Below are 22,238 nucleotides of genomic sequence, written 5' to 3' on the forward strand. Positions count from 1 at the left end.
TAGCAGAAAATTGTTGGCTCCATTATGATCTTATGGGACAGCTGTCATATGCAGTCTGTCATGGGTGAAATTATTATGTGATTCATGACTGTGATGGAAAACTGGCTGGAGAAGCTTCGTTTTGCCCTTACTCTAAACTCAGCAACGTTGTAAAGATTGGGGACCATCCCTGAAAGGATGGGAGGGAGGACGGAGAACTCGGAGTATATCAGACCCTGAACCAGGCAGCTTCCCATGTGTTTTCTCATTTAATCCTTCTAAAAATCCTAGAAGGTGGGCGTGAAAGCCTGCCTCCAAACAGATGAGACATGGAGTTTCAGACAGGCCAAAGGACTTGATCAAGATCACACAGCCAAAACAAATAAACACTTCTGTGCCCTGGCAACAGCATGGCTGTGGACCTGAGCCGGCTGGGGGGGTGACGTCACTGATGTAACCAACACGCCATCATTTCACTCAGTGGACATCAGGCCCCCAGTCCTGCTGTTGACCTTGTTGTGCACTCCTGCTGATCTACCTGCCATCACCTACTCCCCATTCTTCCAGCAGTGGGACCCTGAATATGCTTCCCAGGCACCACCCAGCTCACGGGACCAAGAGGTCCTGTCTTGTGCTCAGGCCAAGGCTTGGACACATGGACCCGAGTGGCTGGTGGCATCTCTTTCCTGAGATTATTGTACATCTCGAGCAGAGTAAGCAAGAACCAAAAGTGATTCATTTATTCTGCAGAAATCCAACTCATGAGCTGCTACTGCCAAGACTTCTGGGATTTCCAGGATTCCTGGCAGTTCCTGGGAGTGGTTATTAAGTATTTTCTGGGTGTGTGAACCCCTAGTCCCTTCTTGTCTGTCTCCCTTTCCTGAAGTTGGTCTGTGTCACCTTCTGTTGCTTGCAATCAAACATAATCCTAACTAAGACATCATCATCCTGCCTTCATGCTGAATTGTCTGGCTACTCTCTGTACTACACTGGGCCACACCTGGGAACTTGCTATGGCTTTGTTGTACTTTATTTAATTCCCCACTAGTGAACAGTTTTAAATTGAGGTAGAATTCAGGAATATTTGGATACAGATTGGTTATAGATACCAATTCAGACACAAGCAACGGTCTTGTTGATTTACATGCTTATAGGTTCTGGAAAGTCCAAAACCTGCAGGACAGGTCAGCAGACAGGAGAGCCCTGGAAATGCTGATTTTTCAGCTCAAGGTCAAAGGCAGTCTGGACACAGAATTGCCTCTTCCCCACGGAGACTGCAGGCCTTTAACTGACTGATTAAAGCCCACCCATATTTTTGGAGGAGAATCTGCTACCTTCAGCTAATCTCACGGAAAATGCTGCTTTCCCAGGAATATCTAGATTGATGTTTCACCAAACCACTGGACTGCATCTCAATGCACACACCATAAAATAAAAGTAACCATTTGCAAGTGTTGACACCAGTGGTCTTTGGCATATTTGCAAAGTTGTGCCATCATCACACCATCCAATCAGAGCATTTCCGTCACCCTGCAAAGAAACCCTGCCTCTTCAGCAGCTTATCCCCAGCTCCTGGACACCACTAGGCACCTGCGCGTGTCAAGCGCGCTGCTTCCCCTCCCCGCCTCTCCCCTCAGCTTGCCTGCTAGCTTCCCCCTTCCTCATTCCTCAAGAGCCCCCGCTTCTGAAACTGAAACCTCTTCCTAGATTCTCACCACCTCCCCCACCAAGACACCCCATTCCACCTCAAAGTGAGATCATCGCTTCCCATCCTGTGAGGTATTCGTGCTCATGGCACAGCCCTCACCAAAAGACATTAAATTGTGTACTGTTACTCTTTCCAACCAGACCAGAGTTTTTAAAAACTATGACCAGGGATAGCAGAGGTTCTGGAGAGTAAGCCCCTACTGCATCTATTTCTCTGTGTGTGAGTTTCTGAGGGGAGAGTTCTCAGAATTCAGATTTTCGAAGGGATCCCTGGGAAGGTCAGGAGCCAGGGTCTTAGGCTGCCTGGTGCAGCCTAGGAGGGTGCTGAACCAGCCTGGCTGGTGGAGGGAAAGCGTGCAGGGGAGCGTTCCCTCCTCCAAGGCTTTACTTTCTGGGAAGCAGTGAACGACAAAACAAAATAGCACGCGGCTAAGCCTCAGAGGAGAATAGATAAACAAGTACACACTCCCTCCTTTCCTTCCTCCCTCCCTCCCTTCCTCGCCCCCCCCCCCACTCCGTCCACCCATGATGCACTCAACAAATCCAGGGCCCAGCGTTCAGAGCTCCAAGAAGCAAACAGACACTGAGTCTGCTGGATCCTTGACTGCAGAGGGGAGGCTTCATGGGCAAAGATGACATGACTGGAGCAAGCCAAGCCAGGACACAGGAATAGGATCTGATGGTGGGAAGGGGCCTGGGGATAGTGTAGTGGGGGGTGGGGTAGGGGATGCATATCAACGTGAGCAGATGCCAGGCTGACCAAGGACCTGGAAGAGGGCGAGAACTCACGCGCACCCTTGGGGTCCTTGCGGCCAGTGAGGACTCTCCGTTTGCCCCGGAGGTGAAGGTACAGAGAAGCCAAGCAGGGCCTGTCTGCGCTGAGGGGTGCGGTATAATTACTGAGCCCAGTGACTGCAGCTCTGACCCGAGCGCGGCTGGGCACTGAGCAGACGAAGATTTCATTAGTGCTGGAGAGGAGGGAGGGACCTACCCGTCCCTGGCAGCTGGAGGGCAGGAGACCAGTGCAGCAGGGAGGCTCGACCCCACGGCCCCTGAGCAGCCACTGAGCACCCGGGAGGCGCTGGCGCTTACGGAAGAGGTAGGAGCAGCGGGACTCCATCCCTTACCTCAGCACCTGCCCGGAAAGATGGACGGCAGCCGCCAGAAACAGCCAGAGATTTCCTCTGAGAAAGAGAGAGCCAGGCCACAGGCAATCAAAAAGGTGCCGCTGTTGGGGGAGAGGGAATAAAGGCTGTCTGGTGGCTGCTGGACTCTCGGTCAGGACAGACTTGGGGGTGGCTGGCCTGAGGTCGCAGACCCAGAGACCCATTGCCCCCAGTGCCCCGGGAAGCCCCAGAGCTGCCCTAAGCCCCCGCCTCTCTTTCTCACCCCATCTTGCTTACCTTGCTTGGCTTCGTTCCCCACTTCCTGCTCCTAAGCACACATCCAGTGGGGCGGGCAGTTCCCAGCACATTACAGTCGATAAAACTCTGGTGTTATCTGGGGCAGGGACTGGGAACCCTGGACCATGAGCCATTTGAGATGGAGACAAAGGCTCAGGTGGGCAGAAAAATGTTCCCGTTCTGATGGGAGACACGCTGGGCAAGGAGCCTGAGTTGGAGCCCATGCCCAGACTCCAGCCCCAGGAAGTGAATTAGACACTGCGTCTCAAGCTGAGCAATTGAAGAACCAGGGCTCCCCATGTGTCCCCCTAATTCCATAGCCAAGTAGGCAGCCCCAGGATGTCTGCTGTGTGCAGGGAGCCATGAACCAGGTACCTCCACCAGGGTCTCAGTGCCGTTTACCCCCGCCCCTGTCACATCATCTCTGCCTTCCCAGAGGGGCCGGCTTCTCTGCAGTACTTTTGGGCTAGTGCCAGCATGTTGCGAGCAGATGCATTTTCCTTATACTCAACACTTGGCAAGTCCTTTCTAGTAAATTCTTCACAGAGCCTGTTGGGGGCAGGTGCTAGGCTATTCACCCACAAGGATGGGAGATTGGAGTTAGAATCATCTAAATCCAGACAGCTAGGAAGCCATGAGGAGCCCCACGTGAGTTGTTCAGCTCCTTGGGTGAGTTGCTCAGCCTCTCTCTTCTTGCACCTCAGCTGCAAACCGAAGGCAATCAATACATTCTGTATTGGATGTGAGGGCAATCCGGCTGTGACATGTCACCCCATTGATCACCAGGGTTGATTCCGCTGATCTGGCCGGCTGGGCAGGCATCCCCTTCCTCCCTCCCCCTACCATGTGCATCCCTCCAGAAGCGGTGCACTTGGCTGAAGAGGTTGACCTTCCCCGCTAGAGGAAGACTGGCCTTCAGTCACGGGTTTACAAGTAGCTGCGCACCCCAGCTAGAACCTCCAAACAAGCTCTCAAGGTCCAGATATACTATACTGATGGTGCACCTGCTTTGTTCACAGACCTCTGGGATTGATAGACCATGTCCTTGAAACAGCTGACAGCCCTCACATTCCACCGTGCTCCCTCCCTGCTTGGTGATGGATTTGGGGGTCAGAGGGCCATCCTTTGTGGTGATAAAAGATCACACAAACTGGCACAGGTGATAAAATGGCACAGACCTACTCGCATGCACTCAAGTGAGTGTGTGTGAAGCTGGGGAGGTTTGAACAAGGAATGCGGATGGTGCCAAGGTCAGTTTTCTGACCTTGCTATCGCAGCTGGGTAAGATGCCCCACTGGAAGAAGCTGGAGGAAAGGCAAATAGGACCTCCCCGTACTGATACTGGGATTTCCTGTGAGCCTATAATCTTTTCAAAATCAAAAGTTTAAAAAAATTTCCGCACATGGCTTCTCTTTGCTCTTAGCATAAAATTCACACTGCACCAAGGACCACAGACCCAGTATACAACCTGGCCCTTTGGCTTCCTCTCGAGCCCCTCTGTGGTCCCTGTATTAGTCAGGGTTCTATAGAGAAACAGCATCAGGAAGAAATGTATGCAGAATCATGAAAGGACATTTATTAGGGGAACTGGCTCAGTGGCAGCTCCTAAGTCCCACAACAGGCTCTCTGCAGGCTGGAGACCATGGGGTGCTGGTGGTAAGTCCAAAAGCCTCAGAACCAAGGAAACCAAGGGTGGAACCTCCAGTTCAAGGTCAAAGGCCTGAGAACCAGCAAAGGGGGCTGCTGGTGTCAAGTCTTGAAGTCCAAGTCCCACAACCTGAGTTCTCACTTCCAAGCCGGGAATTGAGTATGTCACAGCTCTCAGAGTGAAAGACCACTTCCCCTTCTGTATTTAGTTTCCCCTGAACCCCAGATTGAGGCTGGGTCTCTCCACCCTGTCCACTCAGACTCACATGTTAATCTCATTGGGAAGCACCCTCATGGACAAACACAAACACAAAAGCAAAACAGTGCTTTTCCAGGTTTCTAGGTGTTCCTTAGCCTAGTTGTGTTGACACCTAAAATTGGCCATCATTTTCCCTATGGCCCAGACCTATGCCCAGCCTGCTCCTTCCTGGGACAGGAGCCTTGCATTGCAGACTCCAGACATCAGGGCAATAGAATCCAGGTAATAGAATGTGTCCCCCTTGGTGACCAACTCCTTCAGCTCTGTCACCACGGCCTCTTCTGTTGTCTTGACACTAGACATCCTCTGACTTGTTTGCTTGTCTACTCCTGGCCTCCCCTCCCCATGCAGGTGGAAGTTCCAGTGATCAGGAAGAATGCCTGTCTTGATCTCTCTGGCATATCTTGATACCTACAACAGGAGAGGCACAGGCAGGTGTGCAGTGAATATTTCTTAATGGCAGATGAATGAGTGCATCACACGAGATAGGACTTGAGCAGAGGTTCTCAGCCAGGACTCGTTGTTCAAATACGTGCCCCCCAACTCCCTGATATACTAAAGCCCTAAACTACTCACTCCAGCAACAGCTCCTGCTCCTCTGATGGGATTAGAGTCCCCATTGCCTTTACTTCCTCCTAATTAGTAACCTAGCAAATCTGGCTCATGTATATCAGTCATTTGTACTTTAGTCTGAATTCCAGATTGGTGCCAACTGCTTCCAGATATTTGTTGTTTAATCTTTATTATTTTATCTTGAGGGGGCTTCCGTAGAAGGGAGGGAGGCATATTTTGAGACAGGCACGTCTTCCTGGGCCTCATAGAAAGTCAAGGGTGGGCCAGCGCCCTGGCTCAATAGGCTAATCCTCTACCTTGCGGCGCCGGCACACCGGGTTCTAGTCCTGGTTGGGGCACCAGATTCTGTCCCGGTTGCCCCTCTTTCAGGCCAGCTCTCTGCTATGGCCAGGGAGTGCAGTGGAGGATGGCCCAGGTGCTTGGGCCCTGCACCCCAAGGAAGACCAGGAGAAGCACCTGGCTCCTGCCTTCGGATCAGTGCGGTGCACTGGCCGCAGCATGCTGGCTGCGGCAGCCATTGGAGGGTGAACCAACGACAAAGGAAGACCTTTCTCTCTCTCACTGTCCACTCTGCCTGTCAAAAAAAAAATAAAATAAAAAAAAAGTCAAGGGTGAGTCTGAGTCCAGTTCCAGAGGGGAGGGTCTGGGGTTTGAGGAAAAGTCTGAAAGCTTTAAAATATGTCAGGAGCCTTCCAGAGCCCAGAGGTATGACCCCAACTCTGTTGTTCTTCCCTGTGCAAACATCTTTCTCTCCCTGGGCTGTCTGTAAAAAAAGAGGTGCAGCTGTGTGGAATAAGAAGCCCCCTGTGGCTCTGAATCATGTGGCCCTCAGAGAAGCCCTGTCTCCAGGGCAGACACGCTCCCAGCTTTTGGAATGAAGTTGACAGGTTCTTGTCACCCCTCACACTAAGCCATTTCTCCAGTTCTCTGGGTATGCAGCAATGTAACTTAGTTCTGACATTAACCACCCCAGGGTTAGCAAAGACCCCAAAGTTCAAGGGCTCAGTGCCACACACTACCCCTGCTGCAAGCTCCAGACCACTCTGTGCTCTGGCCAACCAGGTTCAATCCCGTGCTAGAACGGCTCCTGGGATGCGGAAGTACATGTCACTGCCACTCCCCTGTTCTTTTATAAAAGACACAACACAGGAGCAGCCTAATGGAAGAAACCAACAGAGCAAGGATCTCTGGGGCAGTGAGGGGTTGAGGAAGGCACAGAGATTTGGTGCCCGCTCCCGGCATGCCTGTCTCCCAGCACTTTGATGTACACACAGCCTGGCAGTGCTCGGAGGGCTGTTGTCAAAAGGGTTTTATCGAGGTTTCATTACATAAGCATGATCTGCCAGATCATTGGCCACTGGTGATTAATTCCATTGCAGATTAAGCTTTTTTCACATCTCTAAGAAGGGCTTTAAGAATTCTATGCCAGGAGCCAGAAACAAAGACCAGATATCCTTTTACAGGGTTTGGTGTTATAGCGCAGTGGGTTAAGCTGCTGCCCTGCCACACTGGAATCCCATTTGAGCGCAGGTTTGAGTCCCGGCTGCTCTACTTCAGATCCAATTCCATGCTAATGTGCCTGGAAAAGCAGCAGAAGATGGCCTGAGTGCTTCAGTCCCTGCCACCTATGTGGGAGAACTGGATGGAGTTCCAGGCTCCTGGTTTCAGTCTGGTCCAGCCCCGGCTGTTGTGGCCATCTGGAGATTGAACCAGTGGATGGAAGACCCCTCTCTCTCTCTCAGTCTCTTTGTCTCTCTGTGTCTCTCCATCTCTGTAACTCTTTCTTTCAAATAAACAAAAAAAAATTTTTTGACAGGCAGAGTGGACAGTGAGAGAGAGAGACAGAGAGAAAGGTCTTCCTTTGCCGTTGGTTCACCCTCCAAAAGAAAATAAAAAGATGAAATATATTTTTATGATCCCACAAGTGTACACAGTCAGAATCAGGGTGTGGGTGCAGGTCAAATCCCTTTGCCCTCCACCAACCTTACCCTTTCCATTTCCATGGGAGATTTTTGTTTATAGTGCAGCCAACATAGAAAGCAGCATGGAACTTCTTCATAAAACTAAAAATAGACCTACAGTAGGATCTATCAACCCCACTGCATGGTATGCATCCAAAAGAAAGGAGATAGGTATGTCAACGATGCACCTGTACTCCACATTCACTGTGGCACTATACACAACAGCCAAGGCCTGGAATCACCCTAAGCATCCATCAATGACTATATGGACAAGCAATGTGGAATGCATATGCATAGTGACACACCATTTTGCCACTAAGAAAAAAAAAAGATGGAATCCTGTCATTTGCATGGACGGAACTGGAGTTCATTATGTTAAGTGAAATAAGCCAGGCACAGAAAGACAATACCACATGTTCTCACTCATATATTGAAGCTAAAAAAAGTTGATTCCATAGCAGTAGAGAGTAGAGGGGCCAGTGTTGTGGCATAGTGAATAAAGATGCTACTTGTGATGCAGGCATCCCATATGGGCAGCAGCTCGTGTCCCAGCTGCTCCACTTCCCACCCAGCTCCCCGCTAATGGTCTGGGAAAGCAAAAAGCTGCTCCATGTACTTGGGCCCCTCTTACCCACATGGCAGACCTAGATGAAGCCCCTGGTTTTGGCTTTGCCCAGCGCTGGCCATTGCAGCCATTTGGGGAGTGAACCAAATGATGGAAAATCTCTCTCTCTCTCTCTCTCTCTCTCACTGCTTCCCTCTCTCTCTGTAACTGAATTTCAAAGTAAATAAATAAATCTTAAAAAAGAAGAAGTAGAGAGTAGAATGGGGGTACTGGAAGCTGGGAAGGGTAGCAGGGGGAAGAGAGGGTGGTTTACAGGTAGGAAGCTACCAACAAGAAGAATAAATTGTAGTGTCCTATAGGACAGCAGGGTGACTGTTGCTAACAATAATGCAGACTTCAAATAGAAGATTTGGAAAGTTCTCATCACAAACAAATGATAAATGTCTCAGGTGACATGCTAATTACCTTGGTTTGATGGTTACACATTGCATACATACGTCAAACCTTATACGGGGCCGGCGCCGCGGCTCACTAGGCTAATCCTCCGCCTAGCGGCGCCGGCACACCGGGTTCTAGTCCCGGTTGGGGCGCCGGATTCTGTCCCGGTTGCCCCTCTTCCAGGCCAGCCCTCTGCTGTGGCCAGGGAGTGCAGTGGAGGATGGCCCAGGTGCTTGGGCCCTGCACCCCATGGGAGACCAGGAAAAGCACCTGGCTCCTGGCTCCTGCCATCGGATCAGCGCGGTGCGCCGGCCGCAGCGCGCCGGCCGCGGCGGCCATTGGAGGGTGAACCAACGGCAAAGGAAGACCTTTCTCTCTGTCTCTCTCTCTCACTGTCCACTCTGCCTGTCAAAAAAAAAAAAAAAAAAAAAAAAAAAACCTTATACGGTACCCCATAAATATGTATGATTATGTCCACTTAAAATGTTTTAAATAAAGAAGTTGAAAACAAGTGAAAAACCTATATGTGTTTACTCCTGCATCTTTATTTCCCCACTGACTGTGAGCTCCTCGTCCCACATGGAGATTTGGCTTGGGACTGCCGGGGCTTGGTGCAGCTCTGTTGGCTTGCAGAGTGGTGTTGGATGAGGCCTCCCGGTTTTTGCTGCCTGGGATCTGAGCAGTACCTGCTTTTTGGTTTAGCAGACACGGAGGAGACATTGTGAGGCGCTCCCTGGTTCCGAGCAGGGTTGAAATCCCAGAACACGGGGCTCATAGGAGCCGGGCACTGTCCATCCCTGGAGATCTTTGGGAAGCTCCTGGTGCCTCTGGGGCACTCACGGACCCATTTTGATCACGCAACAAGGATTATATTGGAGGCTGGGAGTATCTAGCGGTGCACTGCTGCTCGGCCTCCCGGGCTCTGCTTGGAGAGTGAAATAGATTGGAATCTTTTGGAGTTGGTTAAAGAGAAAGCCCTAAACAAAATCATACATTAAGAGCAGTGTGTGGCTGGCAAATCGTATCCCTCTTTTAAGATCCAGTTCAGGGGCTGGCGCAGTGGCACAGTGGGTTAATGCCCTGGCCTGAAGCACCGGCATCCCATAAGGGCACCAGTTCGAGACCTGGCTGCTCCACTTCCGATCCAGCTTTCTTCTATGGCCTGGAAAAGCAGTAGAAGATGGCCCAAATCCTTGGGCCCCTGCACCTGCGTGAAAGACCTGGAGGAAGCTCCTGGCTCATGGCTTCAGATCAGCGCAACTCTGGTCATTGAGGCTAACTGGGGAGGAAGACACTCTCTCTCTCTCTCTTTCTCTCACTCTGCTTCTCCTCTCTCTGTGTAACTCTGAATTTCAAATAAATAAATTAATCTTTTTATAAAAAAAAGACCTAGTTCAAGCATCTCCTTTTTTGAACAGAACTGGCTGACTCCCCTCCCTTTCCCAGCTTGAATTACATCAGCGTCTCTTTCCTAAGCTGGCATAGCCCCTTCCTTTATTGCCATTGCCCTATCCCCTTGTCTTCAGTTGGTTTATAGGCTGCTCTGTCCCCTTGGGACTGTGAACTATGCAAAGGTCGCAATCAGGCCAGCCTCAGCGCTGTCTTCATCCCCAATGCCATTGAAGGATCTGTGGGGCAGAGCAGGGTTGAATTACTGGGGGCGGTCTCCTGGGAGCTCATACATCACACACAACAGCTGTGTGGGAACTGGACGAGGGGCCTGGGCCCGAGCCCCGGCTTCCCTCAGCCTCCTTCAACCGGGTAGCCCCGATTCCTTGCACACTGCATCAATCCCTCATTGCACACCAGGCTCGATGCTCATCTGCATAGCATCCTCCATCCAGAGCGGCTCTGAGCTGTGGGCAAGAATACTAATGCACCATGCAAATGCCATCCCAGAAAAGACAGCCCTGGACTGTCAATGAGCTGCCCCCAGCACCAACTAGAGCACTCCACCCCCTCACACCCTGCAGGCCCGCCCAGTGCAGGAAGGGACAGCAGAAGCTGAAATCAGTGTGGAAAACCACTGCTGTCAGGTGGCAGCCCGGGAAAGAAGGCCCCACGTGGAGTGAGAGAGGAGCAGCAGGAATCCTGGGAGCAGTCTTGGGGAAACAGTGGTGTTTTCAGGGGCCAGGTGAGACTTGCTCCCTGAGCTGCACTGCTCCTGGAGTGGCTACATCATCCGTCCCTGTCCCCCCAGCCACCTCTGTGCTGGGCCATGTGCACATGTCCCAGGGTGTCCTACAAGCCAAGAGAAAGACTCTTCACAGCCCCCTTCTTGGAGCCGGGGCAGCTGTCCTGGAAGGGAGAAGGGGGTGTGGAGCCCCCATCACCCCCCTTCCTCCCGGTGCTGCTGCCTCCTCTCGCTCCCTTCTCTGCCTTTCCCCACTGTCCTGCTATAAGATCACAGGCTTAGGCAGACAGAACTGGGTTCAAACCCCTGCTCTACAGATCACTCCCTTGTGGCCATGGGCACGTGAGGTCCCCCCTCTTGGAACCTCACTTTGCTAATCTGTCCATGGAGACAGGAGCCATCACTGCTGTGGTGGTACTGCAATAATCATTTTATGAATTGATGAGAATTTCAGTCAATGCACTCCCGTGTGCCAGAAATGGTACTCAGTTTATTTCTTAAATGGCCGGTTTCTAGTTCATGTTCCCATTCCCTGTCAGCATCAGAAAATTCCCAATCAATTCAGGACAACCCACCCCAGCACAGCCTCAGCATTTGGGGGTGAGCACTGAGGTGTGACGTGGCTTCTACCTCTGATGTGAGGCTGTATCATCCCAAGACAGCCCTGCTCCTGGGGACAGTCTGTGGTCCCCAAGCAGGGCGTAGCTGGGGCCTCCTAGCTGAGACCTGAGGGCTTTCTGGACCACATCCCACGTCTTAGTCAATTTTTTTGTTGTGGGAAACAAAATAACCGAGGCCGAGTGATTTATAAAGAAGATGTGGGGCTGGTGCTGTGGCGCAGTGGGTTAACACCCTGGCCTGAAGCACCGACATCCCATATGGGCGCCGGTTCTAGTCCCGGCTGCTCCTCTTCTGATCCAGCTCTCTGCTATGGCCTGGGATAGCAGTAGTAGATGACCCAAGTCTTTGGACCCCTGCATCTGTGTGGGAGACCTGGAGGAAGCTCCTGGCTCCTGGCTTTGGATTGCGGCAGCTCTGGCCATTGCCGCCAACTGGGGAGTGAACCAGCAGGTGGAAGACTCTCTCTTTCTCTCTTTCTCTCTCTCTGCCTCTCCTCTCTCTGTGTAACTTTGACTTTCAAATAAATAAATAAATCTTAAAAAAAAAAAAGAAGATGGGGCCGGTGTTGGGGATAGCAGATAAATCACCCCCTGAGAAACTAACATCCCACATGGGTGCTGGTTCATGTCCCAGCTGCTCCACTACCAATCCAGCTCCCTACTAATGGCCTGGGAAAGCATCAGAAGATGGCCCAAGTGTTTGGCTCCTTGCCACCCACCTAGGAGACCTGGATGAAGCATGTGGCTCCTGGCTTCAGCCTGGCCCAGTGCTGGCCGTTGTAGTCGTCATGGGAGAGAACAGGCTGTCTTTCTCTCTCTCTGTCTCTACCTCACTCTCTCTCTAACTCTTTCAAATAAATGAATCCTTTTAAAGAAAATAAAGAAAGAGGATTATTTAGCTCCCAGGACTAGAATTCCAAGAGCATGGCGCCAGCATCCATTCCATTCTGGTGAGGGCTTCCTGGGCAGACAGTAGCACGGAGCAGGACCACATGAGCAGGCATGTGTAAGAGACCACAGCTCCAGGGCTAATCTGAATTCAAAGCAACCCACTCTCACAGTAACTAATCCAGCCTCACAAGACCCAAGGCTCCACGCCTTGGAAACCTAACCCAGTCTCTCAACAAGCACATCAATGCATTCCCAAGAGTGGAGCCCCATGACCTAACTACCTCTTGAAGACCCCATGACCTCTCAACACTGTAACATCGGGACTCCAATGTCTTCATGAGTTTGGGTGGAAACTAGCCACACCCACACCACAGCAGGCCCCTCAGGTGCATGAGGAAGGATTCTTCTCATTGCCAGACTCATCCAGCAGAGAGAGGTCAGGACCCGCCTGCCCAGCTAAGACACAGGCCAGTAGCTCTGCGATGCTCCTGCCACGGAGCAGGCTGGCGGAGCTCAGCCACGTTCACTCTCCCAGTTCCCGCATCACACAGCATCTGGGGTCTCAGTGCTGAATGGAGCACTCACTGAGCCCCAAGCTCTCCTTAGGTGAAGGAGAAGGAGGTCAAGGACTGCCCCCTTCTCTCCTGCTCTCTGATTGGTCACATACTCTTCCGGGCTTTTCATCTCTCATCACACCTTAGTAAATCAAAAAGGACGAACCCTTTCTTTCTTTCTGTGCCATCTCTGCCACAGCAGTGAATGCTACAGGTCTCCCATGGGGGCATGGCATGTGATCCCAGAAAATAATAGAAGGAACATACGTGTCTCTCTGACAGGTGTATGTTGGCCATTTCTGCAGACTGTGTCCCATAGCCCTTCCTCAGCCCTCAGCAATCACAACTCCTTTCTCTCCCCTTCTCTTCTCCCTTCCTCCCTCCTCCAGGGCTTCTCTACTTTGCAGGCTCCAATTGCAGGAGATGTGGCAGAGATGCTGGGAGCCTGCTGGGAGCCCAGAGCCGGTGCTGACAGGTGCAGCGGGCCGTGCAGGGCCAGCAGTGCACTGGGCCGCTCATCACTGGCATTATTACCAATCATCCCTCTGCACACCTACTGTCCCCTCCTCCCCTCCCTGCTCGTTTCCTGCAGGGGCTTCAGTCTGCAGACAGCTAGGAGAGAAAGCTGCTGCCTGGGTACATCCCAGTAGCCACTGGGCATGGCTACAGCCCCCAGGCATGAGAGGTACAGGTGGGAGCAACACCTGCTGCTCAGAGGATCCAGGCTCCGTGCACCTCCCTTTTGCTTCTCTCTCAGCTCCAAGGAGCTGCACCACACCTGAGAGTCTCCAGTGAACAGCTGGATCCATGGAGTGAAAAGGCCGGATCTCAGTTGCAAGCATAGCAGGAATGCTTGGAACTAGACAAGGAGCTGGTCAGCCCACGTGAGCTAAGGCCAGCTCCAGCATGTCCTCATGCGACTTCGGGAAGATTGCTTAACCTCTCTGTGCCTTAGTAGCCTCAGACATGCAACGGGGGATAGTGGGAAAACCGATCTTTTGAGATATTGAAATGGTTAAGTAAGAGCAGGCTTATGACGGGCACACAGGAAGAACTCCATAACCGGTAGTGAGTCCTGTCAATGCCATTGTTATATAACCTTGAGAGAACAAGGCAAGGGAACGAGCACATTTCCCCAAGGAGGTGATGGAACCATATTTTGCACACATCTCAGGCAAGAAGTTTGAACCCCAGGGCCAGGCTGCATTGCCTCAGCCCTTTCAGCTTCACTCGCACACCCTGCACACGCCACGACAGCCCACAAAGGCAATTGCCAGGGCACCTGTGCCACCCCACTCCTGCTCTGCCACCGATTCTCACTGCTGCTTGGCCCAGCCTTAGCCCTTCTACCCAGCTCCATCCTGGACTTCTGCACCCTGACCTTGACTCTTCTCAGCTAACCTAGACACCTGACCTTGCTGGGCTCTGCCTTCTGCTTGTCCCTAGGACTTTGGGTGGGACTGGCCGGCCTGGGCAGTGGCAGGGGCTGATTTTCACAGTGGCAGAGCCAGACCAGCAGTTCTGTGTCCTGGCGACATCTAGGTGGTTAGAATAAGTCATTTATCTGCCTTCACCCCCTTGGTCTATCAGCTCCGCAAGGCAGAGCGCTCAAAACTCTGTAACCCAGAGGGCAGTGCAGGGTGTGGTAAACAGGAGGCACTCATACAATGCCCCCTCTAAGCTGTGAGTGAATGACTGAAGATCAGTGATGATGCTAATGAGGACCTCCACCTTCCCTTGAGCCTTGCAACCTGCTGGGCACTATGTACTCGAAAGCTCTCATTTAATCCTCAAAACAGGGATTGTGTCAATTTTACAGGTGTTGAAACTGAGGTGCAGAGAATTTAAAGCCCAATCCTACCCTGTAATCTTTCCTCCTCCTGGCAGCTTCTTAGCAAGGGTCCATGAATGTGCTTTGAGGGGAAGAGCTATGAGCTCCATGAAACTCTACATGCAGTGTGAGTGTGTACTCCTGGACGCAGGCTTGTTCTGGGGAAAAGGGTCATGGGTAGCATCTGATACCACAAGGGGTCTTCAAAAAGTTCATGGAAATGCATATTGTGAAAAGACTCTGCATGGATTTTGAATTTTCTTGCATGGAAACAAATGTGTTTTTTCATTCCACTTTTCTACGAGCTCTCTGAAGTTCCCCCTGCAAATGTTTGAACATATTTGAATGCATCTACCTGTGCACCCTTCCGTCCAATCCCAGAGAGCCATCTGATCGATATTCATCAAGTATCCACCTTGTGCCCCTATACTATCAGCACTCATGACTGTCTGGTTCCCCTCTCCCTGACTAACCCGTCACATGCACACACACAAGTGCACACACACACATTCCTAGCAGGATCTGCGTAACTCAGAGGGCTTTGCTGCCAGTGTCTCGGCTGCGTGGGTGGCTGCACTCTGTCTGAACTCAACTCAGCCCCTGTTGAGGCCTGTTCCAGTGCTGGAGCGTGAAGGGGATCCCTTAGGCAGTGCAGTAGTCAGGACACGCAGGGCAGAGCCTGTGTCCTGGCTCCCCCCTGCTTCCCCTGCAGCCCACATTAGTCCTGCTCCCTCTAAGAACATGATCAGCCTCGACAGATGAGGTCACGCTTGATGCACAAGGACATGTCCCAGGAGAGGCGCTTCCCAAGCCCAATTCCTACCCAAAGGTCTTTCCTTCCTCCAGGGGGATGGGGAAAAGAGTGCAAGTAAAGGGAACTGAAAGGGGAAACTGAGGAATGGAATTTAGGTTTTCTGAGCCAGGACTGCCTTCCAGCCAAGGAGACCCCAAGCCAGGCACTTTTGTAATCTGTCACTTTTTTTTTTTTTAAGATTTATTTATTTATTTGAAAGTCAGAGTTACACAGAGAAAGGAGAGGCAGAGAGAGAGAGAGAGAGACAGAGAGAGACAGAGAGAGACAGAGAGAGGTCTCCCATCCGATGGTTTACTCCCCAATTGGGAGTGAATGGCTGGAACTGTGCCGATCTGAAGCCATGAGCCAGGAGCTTCTTCCGGTCTCCCACGCGGGTGCAGGGGCCCAAGGACTTGGGCCATCTTCTACTGCTTTCCCAGGCCATAGCAGAGAGCTGGATCGGAAGAGGAGCAGCCAGGTCTCAAACCGGCACCCATATAGGATGCCAGGGCTTCAGGCCAGGGCATTAACCCACTGTACCACAGCACCGGCCCCAATCCGTCACTTTCAACCTCACCCTGTGACTCACATGGACATACAGAAGTTGAAGCTGTCAAAGGTCAAAAACTTGTTCAAGGTCACAAAGCACCTCTAGGACTTAAAGGTTGATTTCTTTGATTTGAAAGGGCTCTCTGCTTCCTGCCCTCTATAACAATCTGTGTGGACTTGGGTCATGGCTTCATAGTTGGTCTCTCCGAACACCTGCCACGCAAACCCATCAGCCTTCTTTCCTCCCCAGTCTGAACTTGGTTAGTAATGATGATCTGCTTTGTTCAGAGTCCCCCTGGACTACCAGATGCCTGCGGGCGGGTGTCTGCCTCTTCTCCTTTATTATAGGTCTGTATTTTTAGAGCAGTATCTGACAGGTAGGTGGTGCTTAATAAACATTTGTTGAATGAATGAATGAGTGAATAGCTAAGCAAACAGACAACGACACAGGCCATTTGTAGGGTGCTTGACAAGTGGACATCCTTTCCCCTTCACTTGCTCTCACCCAGTCCTCACAGCAACCCCAGTAAGTAGCCGTGTTCATGTCTCACGGGTGAGGAAGCTAAGGTTCAGGGACACATTTCATAACATAAGAGGGAGGGACCTTGGGCCCAGGGCTGCAGGAGGATGGATGCCCTTTGCTCTGCCCTGTGTGCTCTCAGCCTGAGTGTTTGTGGAGCGCTCGGGCTATTCCGGGCCAGGCAGCGCTGGGTGCCCGGGGGCGGGGTGGCGGGGGGTATGCAAAGCAGGAGAAGCCTCAGCCTTGGTTGCTGGAAGCTCACAGTCTATTTGAGGAGGCCACGCTTATGCATGCAGAACATTTGGGAAGCAGTACGAGACGCCAGTGAGCGTAGTGCTGAATTGCACAGAATCAGGTGCCAACCACATTCCCTTCCTTAACGAATCTGAGCCTTTTAATACCAGATGGGGACCCTGAGAATAGATTTCCTATCAAACAGATGAAGAGCAAAGATGGAAGCCCAGGCAAGGTCTGTGGCTGACTGTTTATATCCCTCCCCCAGCCCAGTCGATGCACGGCCCCCAGCCACGGCAATAGCAGCTGCCCACCCTTCAGAGCTGACCCCTCTCTGGACCAGGCACCTGGGCAGAGGGCCTTCCAGACACGATCTCACTGAGCTCACACAGGCAGCGCTACGAGGAGGTGAAGGCGGCGTCCAGAGGGAGTGCACAGCACAGGGGCCAAGCCAGGACTTGAACCCCGTGCTGGCAGGCCTCCAACAGCCATGCTCTCCATCTGATCCGTGCCACCTCCATTTTGGCGCGAAGCAACTGCCATCTTCCACAGGACAGGAAGACATGTGGTTGAGGGGAGAGGGACCGGGGGGAGCACAGAGCTCTGTGTTACATAAACTCAGACAAACACCTGCAGGCTTTAGCACAAACCCTGCAGGTCTCTGCCAGTCTCATCCCCCTTCCCCCTGAACAGCCTCAGGGCACCCAGGGTCGGGGTGGGGGGTGCCTGAAGGAGATCTGTATGAATGCTCAGGCAAGAGTGAAGATCTTGCTTCCAGAAGCCTCTGAAGGCATGGACTGGCACTGGACTGCTTGTTAGTCTGCTCGGGATGTCTGAACAAAATGCCACAGTCTGGGTGGCTTCAACAACCGACATGCATTTCTCACAGTTCTGGAGATTGGAAGTTGAAGATGAAGATGCCAGCGGCGGGGGGGGGAGGGGGGTGTCTGGCGAGGTCTCACCCCTTGGGCTGCAGATGGCTTCCTTCTCCCAGTGTGCTCACACGACCTTTGCTTTGTGGGTGTGGGAGCAAGGGGGGGCATCTCTACTCTCTTCTGCAGAGACTCCAGCCCTATCTGCTCAGGGCTCTACCCCGTGACCTCGCTTCATCTTGCTTGCTTTCCGAGGGGCTTTCTTTCCAAACTCAGCCTTGCTGGGGGTTAGGGCTTCAACAGGGCGGGCAGAAATAGTCTGTCTATTCCGGGGCAGATGAGGGAGTAGCCAGAGGTAGAGGCAGTGCAGGGGCCAGCTCATCTTGCACAGTGAAGTTCCAGAGGGATGGGGCTGGCCAGGTCACCAGGCAAGTGCGCCACGCTGGAGGCTTCTGCAGCCAGCATGACTGAGGGGAGACTCCCTCTCTCCCCGTGCAGTTCTGTTCTCGGCTCTTTTTGCAAGCTCCCAAGAGGCAGGAAGCAGATCTGCTACCATCCCCTCTCTTTCCTGTCCCTCACACTCACTGTCTATTTCCATAGACAGCATTCGCTGTAAACACCTAACAGGAGATGTCTGTTGCCTCCCACAGAGCATGAGTTGTGCGCCCCTTTATTTGCAAAGGATCCCTAAATCACAAGGGGTCATCAGGAATAAAGGACTCCTGTGTGGGTAAATATCCAGTAGCAGACGCTCAACGATGGTGTTGAATGAACTCATCTCCACTTGAGACAGTTGCCTTTCCCCTTTAAGGGGCAAGGATGGGGCCGGCGCCGCGGCTCACTAGGCTAATCCTCCACCTGCGGTGCCGGCACACTGGGTTCTAGTCCTGGTCGGGGCGCCAGATTCTGTCCCAGTTGCCCCTCTTCCAGGCCAGCTCTCTGCTGTGGCCAGGGAGTGAAGTGGAGGATGGCCCAAGTACTTGGGCCCTGCACCCCATGGGAGACCAGGAGAAGTACCTGGCTCCTGCCATCGGATCAGCGCGGTGCACCAGCTGCAGCGCACCAGCCGCGGCGACCATTGGAGGGTGAACCAACGGCAAAGGAAGACCTTTCTCTCTGTCTCTCTCTCTCACTGTCCACTCTGCCTGTCAAAAAAAAGGGGGGGGGGCAAGGATGATCTGATAATTGTTAACTTTTCCTTCCTAACTGGGCCACTAAGTGGGAGAAAATGGGTTCATGCATTTATTTTCTTTCATTCATTCAGCATGAATTGACTGCACTCTTGTTGGGAAACCGGAGGTTAAACAGACCTCAGGAAGCTAAGTCAGGCTGGATCTTTGCCCCTTGGTGCTTGCAGTGCACACGGAGAGCAATGGAGATGAGTAGACATAATGGGAAAAGGTCAAGGAGAGCCCAATGGGAAAAGAAGCCCAGAGTGCCCAGGGGATTCCAACCAAGGCACTGGTTCAAGACTCAGAAGGGGTTCCCGGAGGAGATGACACCCAGAATAGGTCTTCAAGGACAGGGTTCCTGGAAGAAAAAGCCAGGAAAGCCTCAGAATTCACACTCAGCCGTTTGGACTTGGACTTGGTGACATCATTGTGCTCCTGCGGCTCAGAGGCAGCCCACAGTGAACACCTCCAGAGACCCTTAGCCTTCATGATCTGAGACACAGAGCCATCCGTCTGTGCTTTTCCCAAAGGTTGTGGGAGGAGGAAGGAGAGAGTGGCACCTTAGCTTCATGTGGCCTTGCTAATGCTGTCCTAGTCACACCATGAGTCTGGCAGTGTAGGTATCAACAGAACCCCGAGGGAGCTGGGTGCACCTGCAGTGATGTGCCTGATATGATGGTAGAGACTCCTGTGGGTGGCATCAACAAGGAGCCAAGCCCTCCTCTGCACCTTGAGTCCTGGGCATCCCATCAGAGTCCTCTAGTGACCCCGGGCTTCATCTGCAGCCAAGCTTTCCTCATCAGCAGAGAGGGCAGAAGGCAGGCAAGGGCCAGCCCTACCCGAAACTCCATCACCTGGATTTCAGGTCTGACGCGGTAGTGAGAAGAGCTAGGGCTATGCATCTGGTGGGGTGAGACCCAGAGCAGGTGTCACCAGCTCAGCAGCCTCTTCCTGTTGAAAATAACAAGGCCCCTAGGCAGTAATTACAGGGCCTTGGACTAGGAGCTCTAACCCAACACTGGCTGCGCAATTTCAGGCCAATTTCTCACCCTAGGTAAACTTCCACTTCCCCCTGCAGGCCTGATGGAGCCTGGCTTGCTGAAATCACAGGGATATGGTGGGCACCACGTGGGGTGATGTGGTTCCGCAGCAGTGGGCAATGCAAATGAAAGGAGCATATGTTAGTTAAGTGCACCTTCCCTGTTGCACAAAATAGGGCACGTGTTGGCATTTGAGAAAGCATTAAGAGCTATGTATATGAAGAAAGAAACTCAGTGTTCCTGACCAAATGGCAAGTCACCTGCAGCTCTGAAGGGCTGGAACCAAGGGAAGCAGCTCCTGGGGGCCCCTGTAGCCTTGGGGAGGGACCGCGTGCCTGTGTGGCTGTGATCCTGGGTGGGTGGGTGACTGCAGTGCCAGTTGGTGCCGTGTGTGTGTGTGTGCCTGGCTGTGGGTGTCTCTGTGACTTGTATGGCGTCTTCTGTATGCACTGGTGGGCGTGTTATGGGCTTTGGGTCTGTCTGTGTATATGACAGCAGTGTCTGTGTGGGCTTTAGGGGCCTGTGCCCATATGCTTGCAGGACTATGCGTGTGTGCGTGTTTATGAGGCCATATGTTGGGGAACTCTGTGAACGGCAACCACAGTGTGTGTCTGTGTGGCAGAGAGGAAATGACTGGGCAAAGGTCCGGGAGCAGTCTGGGCAATGGATTCTCAGTGCCAATCACAATGGGTCTCCATGGGAACCCAGGCAGCCCAGCCTTGCCCGGAGCTAACCTCCTGTTTCACTCCACAGCAGGGGAATGGAAACTTGCCCTCTGGTGAGAAGCCACCACAGGAGTTGGGGTCTTCAGGATCTGGGGGCAGCACTCACAGAAGGGAACCTGCTTGTTCAGCGGGATCAGCCCTCTCTCAAACCCTGCCCCCGGCTGGTGGTTAAGAAAGGAACAAGTAAGATAGAGAGAGGAAGGGAGGAAAAAAAAAAAAAGGGAAAGCAAGGACCCAGGGGGTCTAAGGGCTCCTTCCCCCTCCTCGAGTTGCTTTTAGGAGAAAGTGGGCCCTACCATTGCCGACTCCGCAGCTGCACAAGTCCCCAGGGAGCAGGAGGGCACCCCTGTCCCCGCGGGAACCCGGGCGAGGGTGTGGGCTCCTTGGGTGGGGCGGACTTTTCCCCACCCCGTGAATTCAGGCTGTGGGTTTCAATAAGGTTTCCCTTGAATTCAAAGGAAATCACAATGCAGCACACACAAGAACACACGCGCGCGCGCGGACACACACACACACACACACACACACACACACACACGGTCTCCTTGGAGCAGTCTCTGCCCTCGAACCTCACCCATCAGCCAGGTGCCTAGCCTCCGGTACGAACTGCCCAGGAAAGCACCCTCCGGAGTGGCCCGCGCAAGATTAGCAGGTGCGGGAGCTCCCGGCGCAGCCCTCGCCCCCTCCGCTCCCGCCCCGCGCGGTCCCCCTCCGGCTGCCCCCTCCGCCGCTTCGACTCTCGCCCGAGCCAGCGAGCGAGCGTGCAAGCAGGCGGGCAGGCGCAGGCAGGCGCGCGGCGGCACCGCGCCGCACCAGTCCCTGGCTCTGTTCATTCATGATTGGTACGCGGCCCCCAGAGACCCAGCCCGAGCGCCGCGAGGGGAGCCGAGCGTGCGGCAGGAGGGGCGGGCGCTCGGCGGCTCCCGCACCGCACGCGGCGCTGGCTCGGCAGCCTCGGCCGGGCGGGCGCTCCGGCCCCGGTGTCCAGCGCCAGGCAGGCTCCGGGGACATCGTCCTCGGCCCTAGGCGAGGGGACCGTCCGGGCGGGGCCGGGACGCTGAGGAGCGGTTCCGCGATCCGCTGGCCCTGCGAGGCGGTGCATGTGCGGGGCTGAAGCAGGAAGTGAGAAGCAGCCTCCAGCGCCCCAGCCAGCCCCACGCTCGCGGGAGACCCAGCAGCAGGCGAGCCGCCGGGTGCCTTACGACTCCGTCCTCCTCCGGTTCGGAGTAGACAACCTACACTTCTTTCCAGGGGAGGGGAGGGGCAGGGCCCGGGGTCCCAAGTCGCTTACAAGTCTTCGCTGCCATGGGGGCCGTCATGGGCACCTTCTCATCTCTGCAAACCAAACAAAGGCGACCCTCCAAAGGTAAGCCTCGTCCTTCTTCCTTTTGTTCCCTGGATGGGTTGCGGGGGCTCTGGGTGCCGAGCAGGTGGTGCTATCGGCCCCCTGGTCTCAACGCCCCTCTCACGAGGAGCTGGGACGGGTTCAGAGGAGTAAGAAACTGGTGGGAGGGCTGGTGTGAACACCCCGAGGAGCTAACCAGAGTGGGTGCTGTTCCCAGGGGCAACGGGACCCCTCTGGAGTCCAGGAGCCAAGACCCTGCTCCTGGGGAAATCTCCAGGCACGGAAGGAAGGGGCAGATTCACAGGTGCGGGTAACTGGGCTCTCTGGGTGGCAAGGCTGGGTCGCTCTTGCTGTCCCCGTGACGGCTGGCATTTGTGCAACTGTGAGCAGCAGGGTACTCACACTCGCACCCTTGGGCAGGTGTCA

General features: G+C 53.4%; 1 protein-coding gene across 3 annotated transcripts in view; it reads left to right on the forward strand.

Annotated features, from left to right (window-relative positions):
* The window catches only part of KCNIP1 (potassium voltage-gated channel interacting protein 1), a 337,463-nt gene that overhangs the window by 108,124 nt on the left and 207,101 nt on the right, over positions 1 to 22,238 (forward strand). For 2 of the 3 annotated variants that reach the window (XM_051843591.3, XM_051843593.3), the window contains exon 1: positions 21,164 to 21,833. The exons of the other annotated variant lie outside the window; for it this stretch is intronic. In XM_051843591.3, coding sequence (XP_051699551.1) covers positions 21,773 to 21,833 — 61 coding nt within the window. In that variant the 5' untranslated portion in view covers positions 21,164 to 21,772. Of the gene's footprint in view, positions 1 to 21,163; positions 21,834 to 22,238 lie in introns of those variants that run through there. 3 annotated transcript variants of the gene reach the window in all.

This window comes from Oryctolagus cuniculus, chromosome 6, assembly GCF_051225735.1.
Source record: "Oryctolagus cuniculus isolate XC-2025 breed Fujian yellow rabbit chromosome 6, ASM5122573v1, whole genome shotgun sequence".
NCBI classification, from domain to species: domain Eukaryota; kingdom Metazoa; phylum Chordata; class Mammalia; order Lagomorpha; family Leporidae; genus Oryctolagus; species Oryctolagus cuniculus.